General features: G+C 43.8%; 1 protein-coding gene across 10 annotated transcripts in view; it reads left to right on the top strand.

Annotated features, from left to right (window-relative positions):
• Positions 1 to 23,561, top strand: part of WNK2 (WNK lysine deficient protein kinase 2) — a 95,261-nt gene that overhangs the window by 33,256 nt on the left and 38,444 nt on the right. For 6 of the 10 annotated variants that reach the window (XM_038148888.1, XM_038148889.1, XM_038148891.1 and 3 more), the window contains exons 2-11: positions 1,095 to 1,267; positions 2,251 to 2,471; positions 5,501 to 5,658; positions 12,613 to 12,701; positions 13,508 to 13,727; positions 16,185 to 16,473; positions 18,534 to 18,730; positions 19,295 to 19,438; positions 21,615 to 21,806; positions 22,821 to 23,330. In XM_038148888.1, coding sequence (XP_038004816.1) covers positions 1,095 to 1,267; positions 2,251 to 2,471; positions 5,501 to 5,658; positions 12,613 to 12,701; positions 13,508 to 13,727; positions 16,185 to 16,473; positions 18,534 to 18,730; positions 19,295 to 19,438; positions 21,615 to 21,806; positions 22,821 to 23,330 — 2,193 coding nt within the window. The remainder of the gene's footprint in view (positions 1 to 1,094; positions 1,268 to 2,250; positions 2,472 to 5,500; positions 5,659 to 12,612; positions 12,702 to 13,507; positions 13,728 to 16,184; positions 16,474 to 18,533; positions 18,731 to 19,294; positions 19,439 to 21,614; positions 21,807 to 22,820; positions 23,331 to 23,561) is intronic. The other 4 variants (XM_038148883.1, XM_038148887.1, XM_038148885.1 and 1 more) reach the window with 4 other exon arrangements.

The following is a 23,561-nucleotide window of genomic DNA, read 5'->3' as shown; positions in this document are numbered from 1 at the left end:
GTGCCTAAGTGGCTTGAGAAAAGAAAGAAGTCTGAGTTTAAAATATGAACTTATTAATCTTGGTGATTGGTGAGCCTTCAGCTTTCTGAGTAAGACCACCATCTAAAGATCCCAAAAGCTCCATTTCTAGGGCAGAAGTGGGCAGTGCTTTGGCCAAGGGGGGCAAACTAGGCAGGCATGGTGGTTTGGTCTGGGATGGAACTCCCCTGCTGCCCTGTTTCATCATCCTAAAGGGTTAGAGCGAGTGTCCGGCTGCTTGTTTGAGGTGTCCGTGTGCTGGGGAAGTCCAGGCAGCCTCAGAGCTTCTCCTGAGCCATGGTAGAGACAGAGAGTCTCTGCATGTGCTGGACAGGGTCATGTCACAGCCTGGAGCTTGAGGGAAATGCCCTGAAATTCCCCAGGAAGACCAGAGTCGTTGAACATGACATTTTCACATTCCTAATCTAAAGAATTTCCATGCATATGCAGTCTATGCAAGAAGTTAAAGGACAGCTGCAAACACTTCCTTTACCAAAAAGATGGGAAAGGCCTCTAAAATGAAGCAGAACAGCGAACACATAGAAAAATTGATGTGTTTGGATTTTTTTAGAAGGTAACATGGTTTTAATTTAGCCTGAGGTAAACAGGATGGGCTGTAGAACCCAGTGTGGCGAGGAGCACGGACCTCAGCTGGTGCTCTGTACCAGAGCGTCCCAGGAGCAGCTGAGGGCAGTGGGAGCCGTCCTGGCTGTGAGAACATCTATACCTGGAAATGGCATCCTGTGGGTATTAATCCCTTGGATGAGGAGCCTCATGACACCCAAAAATGAAGAAATAGCTGGGGGTTGATCCATCATGCCACGGGTGTGTTCATGGTGCCTGAAATATTAGTCCTGTCACGAGCATGGCGTAGCACAGGCATCTCTTTGTCTTCTTGATACTGGATTTAGGCCAGGTGCCCTAGTTCATAATGCTGCTGCTCTCTTACATAAAAGACTTTATAACTGCTCTTGACACAAGCATAAAACAAATCTAAAATTCTGAATACCCTGGCAACGCAAGGCCTTTATTTTTGTCCGTCACTAATAATAATGATGTCTCATTTTGGCTTATAGGACAGAAAACTCACAAAAGTAGAGAGGCAGAGATTTAAAGAGGAGGCAGAAATGTTGAAAGGTCTACAGCACCCAAACATCGTGAGGTTTTATGACTTCTGGGAATCCTGTGCAAAAGGCAAAAGATGCATCGTGCTGGTTACCGAGCTGATGACCTCTGGAACACTGAAGACGTAAGTACTGTGCTTCTGGCAAGGGGCTAAGAATAGCAGCAGACATTTATAGCAAAATCCTACTTTTGTATGCTGAAAAAAGCCATCTCCTGATAAAAGCAAAAAAATTGAGCTGTTCTCTGGTATCTGTCATTTGTCCCTGCATTTAAACAGCAGTAGTTTGATGGGCAGAATTTTGGCCTCCATCTCTTTCTGCCTGCTTCCCTGTTTCAGTTATGCAACTCAAAGCTGTTCTCTGGCATGTTTGATTTTCCGCCTGTGACGTTTGGATTTGTCAGGGTATGTTTTGTGCTTGCTTTTGGGCTTGTATTTGCATGTTTTGTTAAGGAATTCAAATGGAATAGCACTTGAATGGTAGAATCTCTCAGAAGCTGAAGGTGCTCTAGGTTATCTCCCAAACAATATTACTTAAAAGCTTCTCATACTGACAGTCTCGTTAAGGCTGATATCAAGTGGTTGGCATGAATTCTAGAACAGATTTTCAGCCCCAATGGGAGTTGTACTCAGCCAGTTTGCTACTCTGCCACTGCATTAGCAGTCCCTACATCTTCCCCAAATGTCCCCTCCCAACTGGTGCTTCAGGTAAATAGAAAGAAATGCAGGTGCGTGGTGCAAAGGTCTAAGTCTTGTGGTTAAAATTAAACTTCAGTATTCTTCTAAATCAAAATACATGAACATATTCCAAAGCTCTTCTCTGCATGAAACGAATCACTGAACTATTAGACTTCAAAATATTTGGTTGTATTTTCACTAAGAATGCTTATAATGATCTACCCTAAAACTGAATGCTCTAATTCCTCCTTTGAAAAGATCTATTTCATTCAATTTTGGGATATTTCTGTGTTGCTCTTGTAGCATCTAATAAGGGGCTCTTATCCATAGTGGAGTTTCAGAACAGTTAAGCCATGCTGTTAAAGCCCCTCAAAGCTCTAACAAAATGTTTCACTTCCTTTACACCCACTTGTGTGTATGTTGTGCTCCAGGTATCTGAAGAGATTTAAAGTGATGAAACCTAAAGTCCTGCGGAGTTGGTGTCGGCAAATCCTGAAGGGTCTTCTTTTCTTACACACAAGAACTCCACCAATAATTCACAGAGACTTGAAATGTGATAATATTTTTATAACTGGACCAACTGGATCTGTGAAAATAGGAGACTTGGGTCTGGCAACACTCAAAAGAGCTTCGTTTGCCAAAAGTGTCATAGGTAATGCTCCTGTTCTCCTTGGCTTCCCTCGGTCAGTATCGTGGCTGTCTATTTAACATGTTCCTTTTCCATTTTGCATTAGTGGTTTTTAAGTTGCAGTTTGGTAGTGGAAGTTAAAGTAGGTTTGGGACTGTTGCCTCTATACCCCTATAAAAATAGGAATCAGTAAGTAATGTTATCACAACTTCCTCTTCTCCTTCCTCCTGTATCATCTTTAATGCATAGAGAGCCCGGAACCAGTGAAGTCAAAACAATAGAAATTTCAGATATGTGCTTGGCTGCTGTGGGTCTGCTTAATTTCATTGATTTTAATGAACTTGTGTTTGTTTATATTTGTTAAGTTTCTCTTGTTTTTAACTTCTAGTAACGGGTGGTGTATTTATCTGTTGAGGATCAGTATTTCTTCAAACAGTTTTTTTTGCAGGGTACACAATTGTTGATGGGACATATTGGAATAATATCAATAATAACAATACTGGGAATAATATAAGTAATACCAATATTGGGAATAGTATCAGTAGTACCAATTCAAGGAGTAGCATCAGTAATACCAATATTGGTAAGAATACTAGTAATACTTATACAAGTTTATGTAAAATGAGTTATGAACAGAACACCATCAAAATACACTCATGTCTGGGAGGAGTTTGATACTGTAAAGGCTGCAGGATGCTGGCAAAGTATCTGCATTCATTTTGGCAATAAAACTAAGCTTATAATTTTCGTGAGTAGTACTGCTCCAAGGAGAGAATTGAGGAGGCTTGGAAACACTGGTGATGAGTAATGCTGCCCCCACTGCAGAGGGAGTAGCTCTAAAGGCATATCAGTAGCTGCACTTCCCGTTGGCTGGAAGGGATGAAGTCAGCACACTGCAGTGTCTCTGCGGGAGCCCAGCCAGGGCAAACCTGCTCCTGCCAAGAGCAGCTGAATGGGTGCTGAACAGCTTCACGTTTAGCTAGGCTGTTATGTTGAAGGATGCTTGTAGGTATTCCTTTCCACTCCAAGCAATGGGGGAAAATGTCATTTTTGTCTTGTTTTGGAATGGTGCCAAGTATTCCATTTGCTTCTTAGACTATTGCTAACACTTTTTCAGATTTGTTTTAAATGTTCTGTAATTCATGAGATTCACTCCTGCTGCTGAGTCGTGTTCCTTCTAAAGCAAGGCAGCAGCTCCAAAATAATTTTTCTGTGGCAGCTGTTAACCCTTTCTGAGTGGCAGCCTCTGCCTTGGTGACAGCTGTAACACCCAGAGAGAGGGACTACACTGAGCCTCCATGACATGGGTCTGGCTGATTTGCTATGGCTGGAGGAATGAGTGTCTTTGAGGTGGAAGGACAAGTTGGAAGAGCACAAACAAGGGAAGAGATCAATATTGAATTTTGTGAAATTAATTTTACAGAAACACTTGTTCATGAGTTAAGTCAAGTCTACTCCAGAAATGTGTGCAAAAGCAGACCCTAATTTTGAGGGTTGTCCTTTATGTTGCCATTTAAAGAGTTCAGGACAAGTCAGAAAATCCTAGAATGGTTTGGATTAGAAGGGTTTGTAAAGATCATCTTGTCTGCCATGGCTGGGATACCTTCCACTACCCCAGGTTGCTCCAAGCTCCATCCAACCTGGCCTGGGACACCTCCAGGTATGACGTTTCCTCAATTTCTTTAAGGACTTGAGTGATGGCTTGTAACTGGAGGAGGGGAGATTTAGATTGGATATTAGGAAGAAACATATTACTGTGAGGGTGGTGAGGCCCTGGCACAGGGTGCCCAGAACAGCTGTGGCTGCCCCTGGATGCCTGGAAGTGTCCAAGGCCAAGTTGGATGGGGCTTGGAGCCACATGGGATAGTGAGAGGTGTACCTGCCTCTCAGGGGTTGAGATGGCTGGGGTGGATGGGATGATCTTTAAGGTACCTTCCAATCCAAACCATCCTGGGATATGCCAGAACTACTTTTTCTGATTCTATGTTACTTTAATTACAGTTGTGCTTTTGCTGCTTATTAATGATAACCAAGCGTTGATGGGATCTGCCAGGGCTGGGGGCAGTTTGGGTGCTGAGGCTGGACAGACAGAGTTTATCTGGGTCTTTCTCATGGTCCAAGACCTGCCACTCTCTTTTTTGCATCCCAACAGCTTGCTGCTACTGTGTCTTGGCACACCATTGCACTGATCTCTCTTCGTTCATCTTTTCTATGTAGAAAGGAAATAAATGAATTACAGTATGAGATACAGTTCCTGGAATGAATTACTGAAATGTTAATAGTTTTCTGTTTTGCTTTGTAAGCCCCCCCTTTTCAGAATAGTTTGCTGAGCAAATGTTGCAGGTGTTGGAAGTTGCTGCTTGTCCCCAAGCTGCATCTCCTAGTGCCTCACTTCATATTTACCGAGTTGCATCAGAGTCCTGATACTCTAATTCCTATTGAGTAGGACCTTGTTCTGTGAGTAGCCTCATTGATTTGTCCCACTAAACCAGTGACAGAATTAGGTTTGATGTTTTGTGCATGACTCTGTAGGTGATTTGTGATACTACTGGCTTCCAAAGTGCTGTCTGCCTGCTGATGGTTACTCTGTATCTCTGGCGGAAACAAAAAAAATGCAAATTTGCACTGATAAAGGCAAGAGTGAAGGTTCTCATTTCTTCTTCCCTTTTCACCTCCCCGGCCCTTTACACATCCTTCTCTCCAGCCAGACAGAAACCATTCTATCACTTCAGTATGGGCAGGAAATGAACCATAGCTCATTTTCTTGTTAATTTTTGAAATTTTTCATTATTTTCCTTCCCCCTCCCCTCTGTCCTGCTTCCCCTCTGCCCTGCTTCCCCGCTTTGGATTATTGTCAGCAAGCCATGGGCATGGAAGTGCATACATTGGTGTTGGATTTCCTCCCTGGGCGATGCTTGAGCTCTTTTGAAATTATCTTGCATGCACCTATACACAGTTGTACTGGGCATACTTCTCACAGGTGAAAAAGCTTGTGGTTAAAGCCATTTGGACTCCTGTAAAAAAATCAACATTATCTTTGTATGTCTGTGTAGGTACACCAGAATTCATGGCCCCAGAAATGTACGAGGAACACTATGATGAATCTGTGGATGTCTACGCGTTTGGAATGTGCATGCTGGAAATGGCTACCTCAGAATACCCTTACTCAGAATGCCAGAATGCTGCTCAAATCTACCGAAAAGTAACCTGTGTGAGTACACGTCCTTAATTGGTACTGGATCCTGTCACTGAAGGTTCAAAAGCGTATTTTGATGAGGTGTTGGTACTGCTGAGTGTATACTGCATTCTAGAAGTTGAGGTATCTGAGCTCTGGGTTGCACAAACCTGTTTCAGGCTTATGTGTAAGCTTACAGCTCTACACTTAGAGTGTGTTTTGATGCAGCTGCATCAAATATTTTCAGTTATCTTTGTCGCTGATTTTATCTCCATCGGCCACAAATACAGCCCAATGGGCTGATGCTTGGTAGTTTAATTCTTCTTAGAGTGTTACTTTCAACCCAGAGCCTCTCAGAAATGATTTTAAAGCCCACAAAAGACCTCAGAAACTGCTCAGCAGTTACCTTCATCCTGTGGCAGTAGCAGCTCCATTGGCATTGCAGGGAGGTGAGTGTGTGCAGCCATGGATCTGCTGGCTGCCTGACCATGCTCTGCACCACGGGCTAGCTGCAAACCATGCTGCAGCTTTTCAGAGACATGGAATGGGTTTGATGGCTCAGGGGAATTCCTTGCCTTTATCCCTGTTATTCAAGGCTAGGTTGGGCAGGAGTGAAGCTACCTGGTCTAGTGGAAGGTGTTCCTGCCAATTACAGGGAGGTTGGAATGAGATGGTCTTTAAGGTGCCTTCCAACCCAAACCATTCTGTGATTCTGTGATCCTTGAGCCACATGGTTACTCCATGTTGTTATTCCATCGTTCTTTATTACAGTGTATTAGCTTTGGCACAAGGGATATTGGTTCTGTTTTGGTATGGTCCTTCAGATATGGCCTAAATGCTACCAGTGCGGGTGGCTTAGAGGACTCCTCCTTGGACTCTAGGGCTTCACAGAGTGGCTACAAGAGGCTCTTCTAATTTCACGCTCTGTAGCTTCATGTCCTGTATGTGAACCAGTCAGGTACTCAGTATCACTGTGGGAGCTGGTGTTACTGGGAAGGTGTGTGTGCACTTGGAGCCACAGAGAACATCAAGCTCTTCATTGCTCCATGTACACAGAGAAGCTGTGCGCACACCTCGTAGCCATCTGGAATATTAGTAATTAAGATGTTGCAAGGCTCCTAAGCTTCATTTATCAAAGCAATTTCCACAATGGCAAAGAATAATGATTAATCAGAAGATTCCTAATTAGATGTTATGTTTCAGTTTTTAGACTTTTGTAGCTGTTGTTTTAAACACTGATGGAAGCCTGAGCCAACTTGTTTTCTATGGCAGTAACATTCACACAGCTCAGGATTAGATGGTAAATTATTATAGTTTTGTAAAAATGGCTTTATACTGGCAGCTTCAGAGAGGTGGGAGATGATATTTATCATATAGAAAAAGCAGTGGTGGAGAAGCTGTTGAAAGGTCCTTGTAGGGGGTATTTTTGAAGCAGAACTGTCTAGCAGGGAAAGCTGAAGACAAAAGCATCAGGTACCAGCATGGAGGGTGTGCAGTTTTCATCTGAATTTGGGGTGATAGCAGTGGGAGCAAAGGCACCAGGATTCCCTAGATGGCAAAACTGGCATTACTGTTTTTTCCAAGGAAAGGGTTAATCGGCTCCCTGTGGAGTGGAGAAAGCCCTGTCAAATGCCATGAGCTGCACAACTGTCAGGCAGGAAGGAGGAGCAGGGGGTGGACCTCTGGGGTGAGGGTGCAGGAGGAGCTTTGTCCTAGGGGAGATCCTCTGTCCCAGGAGGAACCTTCTGGTGGGCTCAGCAGCTTCTCTAGCGGAGCTGCATCTGCAGGGGAGCTGCCGACAGAAGGGACTCTGCTCTGAGCAGCGTAAGTGGCCTGTGGGGTCTGAGGAGGAGGTGGAGGAGTTTGGAGTGTGGGGTCGTGAGCCAGCACCATGCAGTGGGGTGTGCCCTAAGCTGGGGCAGTGACTACAAAAAGACAAAGTAACTCTAAGATCACTTGGATGAGGAGTTAGGTTTGGTGATGCAGCAGCTTGTGCGAGCCTTGGGGCTTATAAACTGAAATACAGTCAAAAATGGAGTGTAGGCTGAAATGAAGAGGTTGAATTAGACTGTTTTCTTCCAGTATTAGATTAGTTTTGGGGCTCTCACTAGAGCAGAAGGTGACTCTGGCCTTCTTGGATGGAATGGATGCCGAGCCCCTGAATGCTGCAGCTTCTCAGTGGGACATTTGCTTCTTTATGAAGCTGGGGCTTTCTTGCACTATTTCTAGTGTTTTAAATTGAGGGTCAGTGCATTGTGAAATGTGTTTGCTGTGTCTAGCTGCCTGATACCTTTATTTAAAAAGTATAAAATAAAATAACTCTCTTTTCCTGCCTTGGGCTCAGCATTGTAGTGGCAGCCACCAGAGGTGTCGATAGCATCCATAGGGGTTGGAATTGCTGGCTAGAGTTTGCATCAAGGAGTGACAACCAACAAAAAGTTTAGACTGCCTGCCTTCTGTTGGGTCCCACTGAGCTGATATTCCCTCTACTGCCCAGCACAGGCAGGGTATGATTCTGGTTTTGCCACTATAATATTTTTTTCAGTAGTTGCTACTCCATGTCCTAGCACTCTACCATGCCCTTGCCTGGTACTAGGACATGAGGTACGCATGTTGGTCATCCTTATTGGTGTAGAAAATGTAAACATTACCTTTCTGAGATATTATTTCAGCATACATCATATTCTACATGTCTGTAGTGTAAGATTATTATACTTAATTTATTTCAGTGACCTTTTATTCTGCCTGACTGTATTTTTATGGCTAAATTGCTGCTTTAATTTTTGCATTCCTGTTTTTCTGCATGTGCCTGTATGCTTGCAGTTGTCCAGGATAAGGAGGTGGTCATGTTTGGGAATGTGCAGAGGGGTTCATTTCTCTGCCAGACAAGACATGCTTCTTCCCACCTGTCACCTCTCTCTGCCCTTTCAGCCTGATGGATGGAGTGTAAACATTTCAAAAATGGATATGTACCGTAAATAGAAAACACATCTTTCCCAAGCAGTGGGGCCAAGCCACATTTACCACAGTTCACTTTGAAGTGATTTCCTGATCAGCATATTTGCAGTGCCCTTCGTTCTGATGCCATAATCTCATTTTTCATGCATAACTTGATTGTTTTTCTTACTCAGATTTTTTTTTTTTGTGTTTAATCATTCTGCCAAGTGATTTTGATATAGACAATAGTGATGAAACATCGGAATCTGTGACCTTCCCAGGCTGCTCCAGCCTAGTGTTTTCTTAGGCATGTGCTGCAGAATGCACAGCAGAGCAGCTGCATCTCCAGAGAAGAGAGTTCCGGGCCATCTCCTTGGGTTTAGTGGTACAAACCCGTGCTTCAGAACAACCCACCCTGTGACAGTGTGCTGGTTTGCATGTAAAGCTTTCATACTGTTTGTTCTCATCAACTATTGAAGGTTTTCTCAGCAAATGCAGGCTGTATGCCATAGTGCACACAGACAGAATTAATGCTGTGGCTATGGCACAATGACAGCAGGCAAATAATGCTGTCATTGCATGGACTTCTTGTGGCTTTTGGAGCTCTTAGATCTGCAGATAACCCTCTTAGCTTCACATTAAGGTGGACCACCATTCTGGAGGGAAACAGAGATGAGTTTATAGTTGTACACAGTGATGTCATAGAACAAAATCCTGGTAAAATTGAGAGCTTTACCTTCATTTCACTGACTTCAGAGAGTGTGTGCCGGGGTGCAGTTTCACTTGGAAACATGGCTTCACCTTTTTTGGTAGAAGGTTTTTTCCTTTTTTAGGAGTGACGTGAGCCTAGAGTTACCTTCAGGTGGAAGGTGGAGTGGTAACCCAGAGCAGGCTGTCTCTGGGGTGGAAGGGCACTTCTAGGGGCCAGGAAAGCCTCTAGAAAACTGACTGATGTGGGTCAGACGTGCCAGTGACTTGTGTGGCATTCGCTGTGTTCATTCAGAGCATCACGTGCTGTTCTTCCAAAGTGTGCTCTGCTGATGGAAAATGGCAAGCGGCTGTTTTTAGACCCTGCAGAATAAGCAGCACGTTTCTTCCCTCAGCATGAAGGATGCAACTTTTTCTGTATGTGTCTGGCTGTAGACTCAGCTGCCTTGTACTGGAGGGCAATGGACGACAAATCTAATTGCTTCAGAAAGAAGAGAATGGAAACAAGTGGTGGTGAGGGAGCCAGAATAAATCATCCTGTTTGGTACAGAGAAGCTCTCAATTTGATCTCTCATTTTGCTGTTGGTTTATATATGTGTATATATATTTCAACATTTAAGGGATCTGTATTATCATTATGCCCCTTATGTCACCCAGTGAGACCTGCCTTTCACGTGGTATTGATTTTATTTTAATTTATAAGATGTTGTACAGCTTTCAAACTGTCATGGATAATCTTTTAGCTAATACACTTTGAATTTTGGTGCCGTGTTTCCTTGGGAATGCTCAGGGAAGACAGATGGCTTTTGTTTAGGTGAATGAGATGAGCCTTTTGATGCCAAATAGAATCCCCCTTCATTGTCAGGGGCACTGTGCTGCAAGGGAGGGTTTGCAGTGTCCCAGGGAGCTGGCCTTGGAGAGTAAGGAAGAAAAGCATCCTATAGCACAAGGACAGGGAGAAAACACTTTGCCAAAGCAGCTCTGTTCAATACTTCACAATTTTTGTCCTCATTTGTTTTAGTCATCTACTCATAGCTTAGCTGTTCAGCAGATTAACACAATGGATATTTGGAGAGGAGTTGGTGTTCTATCCAAAGATGGGGAAAATAAAGTGTTGGTGGAAGAGTTGCTGGTTTTTATTTGTGGAAGCAATTTGTAAGGTCAATATTGGGAACCAGTCATCAGGGATCTGATGCTCTGGGCTCCCTGTGCCAGGGCCTCCCCACCATCACAGGGAGGAATTTCTTTCTTATGTCTAATCTAAACCTGTCTCTCTTCAGGTTAAAGCCTTTATTGGATCTTATTACACTTTCTTCCTGGAGAGTGTCGTACTAATATGGAAATCAGGTTTTCTCATAGCAAACAACAGTAAATTGAAATGTATAGATTTATCCTTCTTCCTGATGGAGAACACACTAGACTCCTGTAGCTTAAAGATGAGTTATGGGTACAGAGGAGTCCTGCTGAAAATACATTTTGATGGTGCTTTGTTTTCTTTCATTTCTGATTCACATATCAGAGCTCAACTAAGAGCTTGCCGTGACACATTGGAGCCAGCCTGGGCATTGCAGCCCAGGCTTTTCAGTGTCTTTTGAACACATTTTTCTAACAGACAAAATTTGAACCCTCATCTCATCAGTGAGATTTAGGTTTGCTTAAGCAAATAATTCTTTTTAGTGGGTCACAGCCAGCCAGCCATGTGTATGGATTATTTTGTTTTGTTCTCAAAACGATGGGTTTCTTTGGATCTCTGCGGCATTCTGCTGAAGAAAAACGAAGGAGCTGAGTCTTTGAGTGACTGTTCTGTATATTTATTATTGTTTTTTCAAAATCTACAATTTAAATATTTCACACTAGAATTTCAAGACAAATAGGGGGTTGTTGATCTAAAATTATTAATTAATAAGGTTTGAAGTAGAATCTGAGGCTTGAATAACAATAGAATGTTCATAAAAAATAAAAGTATACTCTGATGCTGAAATATTCAGAAATTCTGAGAGAGGCTCCAGTCCTCACTGAAATTCATCCATAAAAATTATTCAAGACTTAGTTCAGTGTATTATTTGTAGACCCTCTTTGAAAATACTTGTCTTCTTTTAATCCACTGGGTGAGCTAAAAGTCCACTCTGCAGGGCTCCTTATCTATGATTGCATGAGCCATTATTTACTGTTATTTCAGAGTGCAACTTTAAAAGGATTTGTATGGAGCTAAATGTTCAATTCCCATTCAGTTATGTGCTTAACCACATTCTGGTTTTTAGATAGAGGAAATTGTGTTTCCTTTTTGTTCTGCTCATTGACTTTATTGGAAGTACTTAGGTTCTTAAGTGATAAAGTCCAACTGCATCATCTCTTCTCAAATAAATTTTGTCATATTTTCATCCATATACATCTTGGTTTAGTAGGTAGAGGTAATAACGTGTTTTTAAAAGGGAATCAATTAATTCTGTGATTTATGCTGGACATCAAAAATAAAAAGAAGAACTTCTTGCATTGCCGCTTGTCACCTGTAGTTGAATATATACATGGATGTGGGGACACTGATTCTGCTTCCCAGGGTTTTCTTCTGCAATAGGTAGTTGGTTTTTCTCCTTGAAAGGCCGTGCTCATAGATTGCTGTTCCAAATCTGTTCCCAGCAAAAATGCTAACATTTCACAGAGATTTAACTAGATTTATAGGTTGCACCTGCTCTATGACATATCCCCAAGGGGTTTCTAACAATATCCTGGGAAATTCAGGAGCAATGCAAAGATGTTGTATTCTCCTGCTTCCCTGCTTGGTTTTGGGGTTGATCTTTTTTTTTTATGTAGAAGAGAATGTGTTGGAGAGTGCTTGGGTCATGGAAAAGCAAGAGGTTTGTGGGAAACGGGAATATGGACTATTCCAAGGTATTTTTCACTCATTTTCAGTACTAGCTGTCTGAAGAAAACTGTGATCATCTGTCTTTATTCATTTAGTGCTTTGAGAGTTGAGGCAAAAACATAAAAGGAATAATTTCAGAAAATGGTTATTTTTGAAATTTAAACTTAGCTGTTTCTTGAATATTCACTTCAGCTTCCAGAGGATATAAAGGTAAAATTTGCAAAGGCTGGTAAAGAAAAAGGTATCCTTTCCCTATGTGCACCTGAGCTTGTGCAAACTAGTGTATTAATTTTGAAGTGCAATGGTATTTAGAAGTATAGTACCTCTAAATCCTCAACTCAGTTTTGCATTAAGGCTAACAACTTAAAGGTATTAGTAAGTACCTGGGTTGAGTTGCCTTTAAAATGCAGAGAAAATATGCTTAATTAAGAGGTATCGTATAATTCTTTTTCACATTAAATTGTTTTTCTTTATGCTTTTAGGGTATAAAGCCAGCAAGCTTTGAGAAAGTTACTGATCCTGAAATTAAGGAGATAATCGGGGAGTGCATCTGCAAAAACAAAGAAGAAAGGTTTGTTTTAAGGGATCGAGTCTTGTATTAAATAATGTGTATGCAGGGATTTTAGAACTATCTGTGGATTTCTGCTCTGGTCTGTGGGTCTCCCCTGTGCAGAAGAAAATGCAGCATGGAAGTACAGATCTAAATTATTTCCTGCTTTCCTGGCATTCAGTGTCAGGATAAGCAGTGCTGTTGTGTCCTCAGCCGCTCAGCATCACTGTGGTGCTGAGCTAGGGTATTCTTGAAATTTCTAGTTCAGCAGTCCAAAAAATGTCACTGGGAAGGTTGTGTAGGGGGCAGGGAGGGTGATAAAAGTTGGTGTGGTGGATTCATCATGAGCTGTGGTAGCAGATTTCATTGCCCTCTGGACATGGAGACACATTATGCCTAGTTTCCAGCTTTGGTTTTAAAAATGAATGTTTTACTGGTCTCTGTCAGTTTGTCTCATGCTGAGTATTTCCTGACTTTCACAGGAAAAATACAGTTTTTAGGGACTGCAGCTGACAGCCTAGAGAGAATCTCTTCTCTGGTACTCTTTAAGCTCAGATACTTAAGAAAAGTTGAACAAAGCTATAATTTGCATTTCTCTAAGTGCTTGTGGTGTATGAATATTGCTAAAGCTTTGAAAAATTGGAAATGTCACTTTTCCAATTTCACTTCCTTTTCAAGATCCCACATCTTTTCAAAAAGAACACAAATTCATTATGGGTAAACACCAAACAGTGTAAATGTTTCCACCTTTGACAGCAGTTTCTTTTTACAAGCCTTTCTAAAGTTGTTGACTTTCAGTGTTTGATTCTTCTTTATATCCTTTGCAGATATGAAATTAAAGATTTATTAAGCCATGCCTTTTTTGCTGAAGATACTGGGGTAAGAGTGGAACTTGCAGAAGAAGACCATGGTAGGAAATCCTCAATTGCCTTAAGACTCTGGGTAGAAGATCCTAAGAAACTGAAAGGAAAACCCAAAGATAATGGAGCCATTGAGTTTACTTTTGATCTGGAGAAGGAAACTCCTGATGATGTTGCACAAGAAATGGTAAAATACACTTCTGATAAAAATGTGTATATATAGAAAGTAGTGCATAAGTCTCAAGGGACAACAGGAACAAGTTGGGTAAAGTAACTTCACTTGAACCACTCCAGGTGTCCAGTTTAGGCACTTTGCATTGATTTTGGGATGACTACTGCAAGAAAAGGGTGAATGGGCAACAACTATCTGAAACATACTGTTTGAAAACAGATGTCTGAAATTGCAGTTTACATAGCTTAGGGACTATAGAGGTCTGGTCTACTTTTATATTTTGCACGCTCTTCTGCCAGTTTCTATAGGCTGTTGAATGTCTTTGAATTTATTTGGAATCTGTTTAGTTCCAGACAGCAGCTAGAAATACATTAGAAGAGTTCAGAAGTTCAATCACAAAATGTTCTGCATTGAATTCTCCAAAACACTTTCCTCCATCTTTTCTGTTGGTGTTCCTTAAGAGGAATGTAGATGAGAAGGGTCTGTGGTCAGCCGCTCCACCCCCAAACTTTGATAGGAAACTGGATTCACTAAGTTAGGAGTAAGCTTTGGATTTTTTAACAGATAAGTTTCACTTGTTGAATTTCTGTTTTTTTTATAATTGTGGGTTTTTGTTAGAGGATCTGTGTTCCATTTTCACCACATTGTCCTTGAACTCCTATTTTGATAGTGTCTTTGCTGCAGTTGTTTTGGTGTTCTAATGTCACAGAGGCTCGTGGTCAGTAAGCACTGAGCCAAGGATCTGAACGTTCCTATGCTTGTAGAAATGTTCCTGTGCTTGCAGAAACATTCCTATTAGACTCTAAATCCCTAGGGATCCCATTTAATGATGTCATCACCACTCGTGTTCTGCTCAGGAGGCACTCATTTTGGTAATGCTGCCTTGCTCTGCTGGAACTCATCACCATCTACTCCAAGTTTAGTGGGAGGAATTCAGGCTCCTTTGTCTTCTTGTCATTAGTTTGCAGTAGGTCCAATGTTTTTCCAGCAATATGTTATTACAGAACTCATTTAGTTTAAAAATTGCTCTGGTACCATTACTTACTGTTATATTTCACATTTAAATATCAATGGAAATATTTGGACTTTCAAAGTTCTCTAAGTTGCTTAGTCCATAGTTGTGATGTTTTATTTTGAAGAGGAAATAATTCTCGTGAAAAGTGTATTTAAAGGGATCATGCCCAAACTACAGTGACACTGTACCTATTCCCAAATAATTTAAAAATCTGTATTCTACATTAATGCATACCTAAGAGACTGCCCATTAAATGCTTTCAAACCTGAGGCTGTTGCAGGCGCAGAAAAAGGGGACATTTATTGCTAAATGTCTTTTTCTAGTCCTTACGAATTGTGGAACACCAAAGCCATGTGCTTTCATCTGTTTGTTGCTTTGTGTGCTGTGGAAGAGAAGAATGCAGGAGACCTTCTGAGTACAGGGAATTATTTATCATTACTGATGGGATTTTGATAGTCAGGCAATCCCATCTGCCCAAAGAATATGGGCAAAGGGAACTGGAAACATTCTAGTGGGTTTGGAAGGTGAAGTTAGCTCTTGAAGCTGTGTTTTAAGATGCTTTGCACCCATTAATTTTAGCAGTGAAAATCTAAGCTGTGAAAGTGTCTTATACTTGGGCAAGGGCAAAGCAGGAAAGCCTCAAGATTTCCCCCATGGATGTAAGTGCTTTCAAATCTGTCAAATATGCATGTTAAGAATGTAGGGAGAGCAGATAGAACTCTGGTACATTATTATTAAATGAAAATTTGTACCCTGCACTGCAGGAGATTATGCAAACAAATAACACAAAGATGAATTTCCATTTTATCTGTTGAGCCGTTGAGTTCTGAGAAGCCTTGTCCCCTTTTCCATCAAATGGGAGGAGTCTGCTTTTTCTTTGTAAAAGTCAATCAGTGCTGACTGACTTCACTATTTAAGAGAAGTTAATTTGAAACATGGTTCTGTTAACATCTTGTCCTTCATGAGTTGCTGTGCTATTAAGCAGGGCAATTTGGATAACTCTGTGTGCTGGATGGGTTAAGACAATAAATTGAGATTTAGGGTCAGTTTGATTCACTCCAGGGGCATTCTTTTAGGGATTCTTTTTCCTGTTTTGTCTATTCTTTTAGTGTTAAAAAGGAAAAAAAAAAAAAAGAGGGAAACCCATCTGCCATTAAACTTGCTCTCCTCAATGGATGTTCAGTGGTGGATAATTAGATCCAGTATATATTCAGGTCTTAGACATTACATTCTGGGTTTTTTTAATGCATTAGGAATAGAAGTTTTACTAAGAACCTCACTCCATCAAACTCTTGAGTTCCTGTTCTTGTGAGAAATAAATTATTATAAATTCGTGTTGTTTCAAATGGATGTTTTCTTTGTTGGGAAGAGGTTCCAGTATCGCATGTGTGCTTGTGTGCATGCCAGCCATGTCAGCCACGTGCTCAGGACCTTGCTAAGTGTGTGCTCCTCTGCAGATTGACTCGGGCTTTTTCCACGAGAATGATCTCAAGATCGTGGCCAAGTCCATCCGTGACCGAGTGGCGCTGATCCTCTGGAGGAGGGAGCGCATCTGGCCCAGGATGCAGTCGGAGGAGCGACGTGACTTGGAGTGCCTGGACAGGCTGAAGGCACCGCAGGCACAGCAGGTCCAGGTCACCTACCTGTCCCACACGGGCCACCACATCCTGTCGGAGCCTGAGGAGCCGGAGGCAGACCAGCACCCCTTCCAGCAGAACCTGCCCACCAGCGTCACCTCTGTCGCCTGTAAGTCCCATGTTGGCTTCGTGGGCACTCAGGGATGAATGTCTGAGGGGAAAACCCACAGTGACCTGAGCTCAGATGAACTGATGTGGGTGGTTTTGCACAGTAGCTCAAAACCCACAAACATCTGGGACAGATGCATGACAATTTTGAAAGCAATGAATTTTCAAGAAAACAGTATTATATAGATATCTCTATATAAGTCTCTATATATTTTGCAACTAAACAATTATCACAGAGTTTCTGTTTTACTGTTCTGGGCTTGTATGTAAATACATTTAAGTAAAAGATGCATTATCTTTAGCAAGACAGCTGCTGCTTCAATTCAGGTATTTTATAAAGGGCTACACTGAGGTCTGCTTTGAATATTGAAATATCAATGTATACTTGTACAGGAATAATCCCTTTACATGATATGAGAAATAGCTACATTTGATTAACATTCACAATATTGCCACATTCACAAAGGTTTTTATCTGAAGCTAAAATGAGCTCATTTCATTTTTTTGGATCACATACTTATTTCATGATAATTCCTTTGCGGAACACTGCAATTATGGCTCTTTGTTTCTAGTGCTGCAGTGAAGTGACTTGTGCTTCCCATGGCTTTGCTGGACATGAGTTGGCAAACTGTTATACTAAATATAACCTCCACAATTTATTTCCTACTCCTCCTCAACTTTTAATCAGAACTTGTTATTATTTGGCAGTTTGCTGTTAGATTATTTGAACATTTTCTTAGCATAGGACCTCTATAAATTAGGGTAGCACCCACCCATATAATTTGAGATTAAATGTAAAAGTGGAAATTAACAACTTAATTGCAATGTACATTCTATAAAAACCTGAGACTGACTCACAGCTTTTACTTTAGCACTCTACCATTACACTCTCCTTTTTTTTTTTTCCTTTGAGGTCCCGAATAATTGTTTGTAATATAACAGTGTGTTAATGCAGCAGAAATCCCATCATGAGAGTAGGGCTATGTTGGCTCTTCAGAAATGAATTGAATAAATAGAGAGGGGAGTTTAATTTTGGAAAAGAAAAACAGTTGGGGGAATAGCTTGGGAGTACTGAAGAGAAATGTCATCTCTGGTGCTATTAAAAAATAATTCATTATTTAAAAGCCAAATAAGTAAAAGTTTATTTAGAATATGGAAAAAAGAGCCAGTGGAAGGTGTTGGGAAAAGAAATAGTATTTAAGCTTATCTGTAACTTAATATGGTTATTGAAACTGTGTTGCAGTTTTCTTTCAGTTTTGAATTTTAAATCCCTATTAGAAGCTATTTGTCCTTGGGATACATCTAGCTGCAGTCTGGTTGTCTCACTTCCTATCTCAAGTGAAGAAAGCAGTAACTTAGGCTCAAACGGAGTTGGGCACTTGTATTTTGCACATTTTAAAAATTGTGGAAAGGCTTTTTAAGGTCAGTAATACCAATATTTCCAGTTCCCAAAGGACCCAGTGCTTGCCCAGTGCCTGTAGCTGTGTAGTTCCATAGGTTAACTGGGCAAATGCTCCACAAGAAACTCCCACAGATCTGAGTGTGCCAAACCCACTGAAACCTGCACAGGGGTTTGTGTCTGACCTTAATTGCACTACACTCAAGCAGAACATGACCTGCTGAACTAAAATCATACAGCATAAAGAATTTTCAGGGCTGCTGATAAAAGCAGTGTTAAAGTCAGTGCATCCTCGAAGATGGAACTCTAGAAAGACCCCATGATCTACTCTGAACATGGCAATCGGGATTTCCCCTCCTTTCATCCTACAAAATCTATAAGCATCTGCAATTCTGAATGTCAGCCTTATGCCCTTTAAAGGTTATAGTAAAGTGTCTGAAATATCAGTGTGTGCAGAAATCCATAGGGATGGGTTTTGGCTTAAGAGAAGCAGTGTGTGCCTTTTGTAGAGAATAACATTGGTGTTGTATAATTTATTTATATAAAGAAAGGGCTAGAGTAGTAAAAGTGCTAATTACATAAACCATGGTGACCTTGCTCTAAGGTCATCACTTGAACACGGGGAGCTGTTGAACTTTTAGTAAAAATGACTGTTCTTCCAGCTGACAGCACATTTGACAGTGGCCAGGGCTCCACGGTTTATTCGGACTCGCAGAGCAGCCAGCAAAGTGTCATCTACTCATCCCTGCCAGACGCTGTCCCTCCTGCCATCCAGAGGGTGTACAGCCCCCCGCTGAGCGAGGGCCAGCCTGTGCCCCACAGCCTCTCCCAGCTCAGCCACTACCAGCAGCCCTCGGCAGTAAGTCTAAAGCTTTTTCAGATAGTTCTGTGTCTTGGGTCATACTTCGCATTATCATTTATGCTCTTGTTCCCAGAGGGTATGGATTCCAGGGGTGTCTGTATGTGTTCCTCACTCACCTCTGCACATAGTGACCTGCTCAGTCCCTTATCAGTCTGTTGGCTCTGAACTGCATTAGTGGATTAGCAACAAAGCACAGGAAGGACATGGACCTGTTGGAGTGTGTCCAGAGGAGGCCATAAAGATTCTCTGAGGGCTGGAGCCCCTCTGCTCTGGAGCCAGGCTGGGAGAGCTGCGGGTGTTCACCTGGAGAAAAGAAGGCTCCAAAGAGAGCTCAGAGCCCCTTCCAGGACCTGAAGGGGCTCCAGAAGAGCTGGAGAGGGACTGGGGACAATGGATGTAAGGACAGGACACAGGGAATGGCTCCCACTGTGAGAGGGCAGGGACAGATGGGATATTGGGAGGGAATTGTTCCCTGTGAGGGTGGGGAGGCCCTGGAAGAGATTTCCCAGAGAAGCTGGGGTTGCTCCATCAGTGGAAGTTTCTGTCCCTGTCTCTCTGCAGCCCGTCCTGCCCGCAGTGCCAGCCACGCCTGCCGTGGTGCCCCAGCACTACCAGGAGCCAGCAATGCCATTCCCCGTGGTCCCCAGCACTGTGGCCTCGCTCCCGCTGGGGCAGCCGCCGCCACCCGTGCTGGCCGGCCAGCAGGTGAGAGCTGGGCTCTGCCCTGGAGCTTTGTACATCTCAGCCCTTCCCTGTGGCTGCTCTGCCTCACACAGGGTGCCCAGAGCAGCTGTGGCTGCCCCTGTATCCCTGGAAGTGTCCAAGGCCAGGTTGGACAGGGCTTGGAGTACCCAGGGACAGTGGAAGGTGTCCCAAGTTTCTCTGCAAAACTTCCCAGAGCACCTATGTTCCTCAGAGACAGCAGTGTCCAGTGAATGTCCGTGCTAAGGAGGGTAGGGCAGGACAGCAGAAGAATGGAAATTAGGGTGAGAAATTCACTTACCTACAGAATTAATTGTTTTGATCTTCCATCAATACGCAATGGTGGATCAGACATGTGGAATCAATGTTGTATCTCTTAACTTTTATTTATTTTTCCAATTTGGATGTCCGTGCATTTACACTGCTAAAGTTATAATGAGGCGAAGTTACCTAATCTGCCTGGATATTTTCCCTTCCCTGTGCCTTACCCAATTCACAAGCATTTTTTAAGACACAAGCTGGATTTGAGAGGGAGGTTTTAGGAAGGAGCTCCATTCCCTGAGCACAGTTTTCCTGCTCTAATGCGATGTCTCCTGGCGTGGGAGGTGGCTGAGCCACAAGTGCCAGTGCCCTCTGTCCCCTTGGTGGACAGTGGGCAGCTGTCTGAGCTGCAGATTAACCCAGCTGGGGCGCTAGAGCAAAGCTGGCTCTGGGACCTGGCAGCTTTATGAGCTCCAGCCCAGCGCTGTGGGCATGCAGCTCTTCCACCCCAGAGCTGGGGCTTGGTCCTGCAGGAGTTCCTCCATGGAGTGAGTGGGATCCCCCCCATCCCAGGTAGGCCCTCTATCCTTCAGGCAGTGGTCAGGTGCCTCCACCTCGGCCCTCAGTTTGCTCTGTCCCATCACCAGAGCCATGCCAGCCCCTGTGCTGCCGTTCCCATGCGTTTGGGATTGTAACTGGGGAGATGCCACATCTTTCCCAAAACATGATATGGCAGAGGTTCTGTGTGCTGCAGGGCCTGGTGAGGCCACCAGCCCTGTGGTCCCAAGTAAGTCACCCTGAGCCAGCCTATGCCTCAGGGTCATCCTTTTGAACCAGAAGGGTTTTTTAAGTATTTCCAGAACTAATTAGAGGAACTGAAGAAGATACCAATAGCACATAAAATGCGGGGGTTTGTTTATGATAATTTCCAGCTTTAACACAACTTGTTCTCTGTTCTGCTGTCTAAAGCCTGGCAGGCCAGGGGAGCAGTACTTTCCCTGGAAAAGTAAAGCTGCTTTTTTAGCTACTACCTTGTCACTACAGTACATCAGAAATATCTGGAACCTAGCTTTTACTGCAATTATTGTGGTTGACTGTGTCTCAGGTAATAAGTGTTGTATTTTCCATGCCTGCTCCATTATGTAGCAACTTCTGCTTGCCAGGATGAGCTGGATATCAACTGTATCTTGGAAGTTAGTGGGTGGGGATTTCACAGGACCAACTGGAACAATCTCTGGGATTTAAAGAGTCTGAGTCATTACAAATATCCTCTCCAAGACAGTTAGCACTTATAATTTTAGGTAATGTATCTTGCATTTAAATGTGTTTTAGGTGTGGGCTCCTGTGCAGTGTTTGAATTAAGAGTGCTTGACTCTCCTGGGAGCTGTCCCTGCTGGAGCATGATCAGGGCAGGGAATGGAGCTGGGAAAGGGCTCCACACCTGGAGAAGAAGGGGCTCAGGGAGGACCTTCAGGCTCTGCACAGCTCCCTGACAGGAGGGGGCAGCCAGGGAAGGGTCGGGCTCTGCTCCCAGGTAACAGGGACAGAATGAGAGAAAATGACCTCGAGCTGTGCTGGGGAAGGTTTAGGTCAGATATCAGTGAAATTTTCTTCACTGAAATAGTGGTTAAGCATTGGAATAGGCTACCCAGGGGAGTCACCATCCCATGAAGTGTTCAAAAAACAGCTTGATGTGGCACATGGGGACATGTTTTAATGGTGGACCTTTCAGTGCTGGTTGTAGGGGTTGGATTCAGTGATCTTAGAGGTGTTTTCCAATCTTAATGAGCCTGTGATTCTGTACTCTTAAGCGCCAGGTCTGTCCTGACAGTGAGCTGGGGAGAAATGGGGAGTGTGGCCAGCCATCTGGTTCTTTTGCAGTACACAAGCAGTAACCTTTTCCTTCTTGTCCCCACAGCAGCAGCCCATCTCACAGGCAGCCTCCCTGCAGCAGGTGCTCAGCAGCCAGCCCGTGTGCCCACTGCCACCAGCCCCCCACCTGCTGCCGCCGTTCCCGGCGCAGGGCGCGCAGGTGCCCGCCAGCAGCACCCCCCTGAAGCCCCTGCAGATCTCCACCATGCCGCAGCTCCCGCCTGTGGCCCCTTCCCAGGTAAGGAAGGGCTGTGAGCACAGCCATTTGAGGAGAAATTTCCAGCTAATAATTAACATGATTTGCAGGTTTTGTGTGGCTATTTTGACTGCATGCCAGTTTAATTAGGTGATAAGAATATTATTGCTCTTTCCTAATTCCTTTATATTTCTTTATTTGTTTAGTGAATCAGAGATCTCCTTTGTGCCCAGCTCTGTGCCATCCAGTTAATGGCAGCTCCAAAATGGCAATATTTTTTGGAGGTTGTTTCGGTTTGGTCTTTTGCACTGTCCCCTTGGCACAATCTCTTCCCCATCCCAGGTTTGAGGGCATAAGCAGTTGCCTGTTTTTACTGCTGTTTTCTGACCTCCTGACCTCACCATTTCCCCCAACACCTGCCAGCCATGACAGTGTTGTTCTGCTCTGGGTCTGTTCTCTGGAGCAGGGACAAACAAACCTTTCCCTTGGCGTAGGAAGATGGATGGTGCTGTGTTTGGTAGTGACAGGCACCATAAGCAGCGCCATAAGTGCCAAAGGGCAGGAGCAATCTGCTGCTGTGATGCGGATGTCTGCTCCCATCACTGGGAGGTTTTGATTGTAAAAACCCTTTTTCAGGACTCTTCTGTGCTGCCTGAGTTGCAGCTTGTTTGAAAACAAGGTTTTAAATTGCCCCACTTAATTCTGCATGAAAGAGTTTTGCATTAGGTCTGGCCCAATTCCTTTTAATTTCTGTTAAAATGAAAGCAGCTTTTAATTAAGATGTTGCTTGAAGGCTTCAAGCTGGTGTTAGAAGTAGTTCTAAGCTTCTAAGGTATAAAAGCATCCCCCTCAAATGTATTTCTTTTGCTTTTACTAATGCTTTAAGCGTAAACCAGTTTTTATTACTGCTTGCGAAGCTCAGGGAATGAATGGAAGTGATTAACAAACAGACATAATTATCCTCGTGGAACAGGTGGTTTTGAGGGACTTGCGTGGCAAATGAAACTGCTGTATACCATCAGTGAACGCACTGATGCAATATTATATTTTTTTCAGATTCCTCAGTTTCCTGTCATTCCTGCTATTACTCCTCTGGCAGGGCTTGACAGCCTTCCTCCAAACCTGTCTGACATCCCTGCCGCAAACGTGCCGCCCATTCCTGCTCCCTCCCAGTACTTTGCTCCAGCCGTGATCCTGCCCAGCCTGCCCATGAACCCCACGCTGCCCATGGCCCCCAACTCCCCTGCCCTGCCCATGCAGGCCGTCAACCTGCCTCACACCACCGTGGCTTCTCTGGTCCTGCCCTGCCAGCCCATCGTGCCAAACATGCCGGCGGCCACCATCCCACTGCTGGCGGTGGCACCGCCAGGGGTGCCACCACTGCCGCCGCACGCCACGGTGCCACTGCCGCCGCAGCCCGTGTTCCAGCCCGCCTTCCAGCCACTGCTGCCCGGCGACACGCCCTCGCCCCACCATGCACAGAGCTCCCAGCCCGTGACCCAGCCACAGCCACCTCCTCCAGCCCTGCAGCCGAGCGTGATCCACCCTCCTGAGCCGGCTCACCAGGTAAATCCGCCGGGTGCGGGGCCGTGCACTGCAGGGTGCTCCAGGGCACTGCCCGTCCTGGGCCTCTCTTCCTCGCCAACATTAATCCTTGTTCTTGAGATGTTTTGTCGACTTTTTGCTCTCAGTTCTGGAGGTGGTGGCTGAAGCTGTGAGCTGTGGGGTAGCAGGTGATATCCTCAGCCAGGGACAGGTGTTATCAAGGATAGAGAGCATAATACAACTGGCTTTGGA

This window comes from Motacilla alba, chromosome 12 (genome assembly GCF_015832195.1).
Source record: "Motacilla alba alba isolate MOTALB_02 chromosome 12, Motacilla_alba_V1.0_pri, whole genome shotgun sequence".
Classification (NCBI taxonomy): domain Eukaryota; kingdom Metazoa; phylum Chordata; class Aves; order Passeriformes; family Motacillidae; genus Motacilla; species Motacilla alba.
Note: the sequence above shows the minus strand (reverse complement) of the source record. Positions and strands in the feature narration are given on the sequence as shown.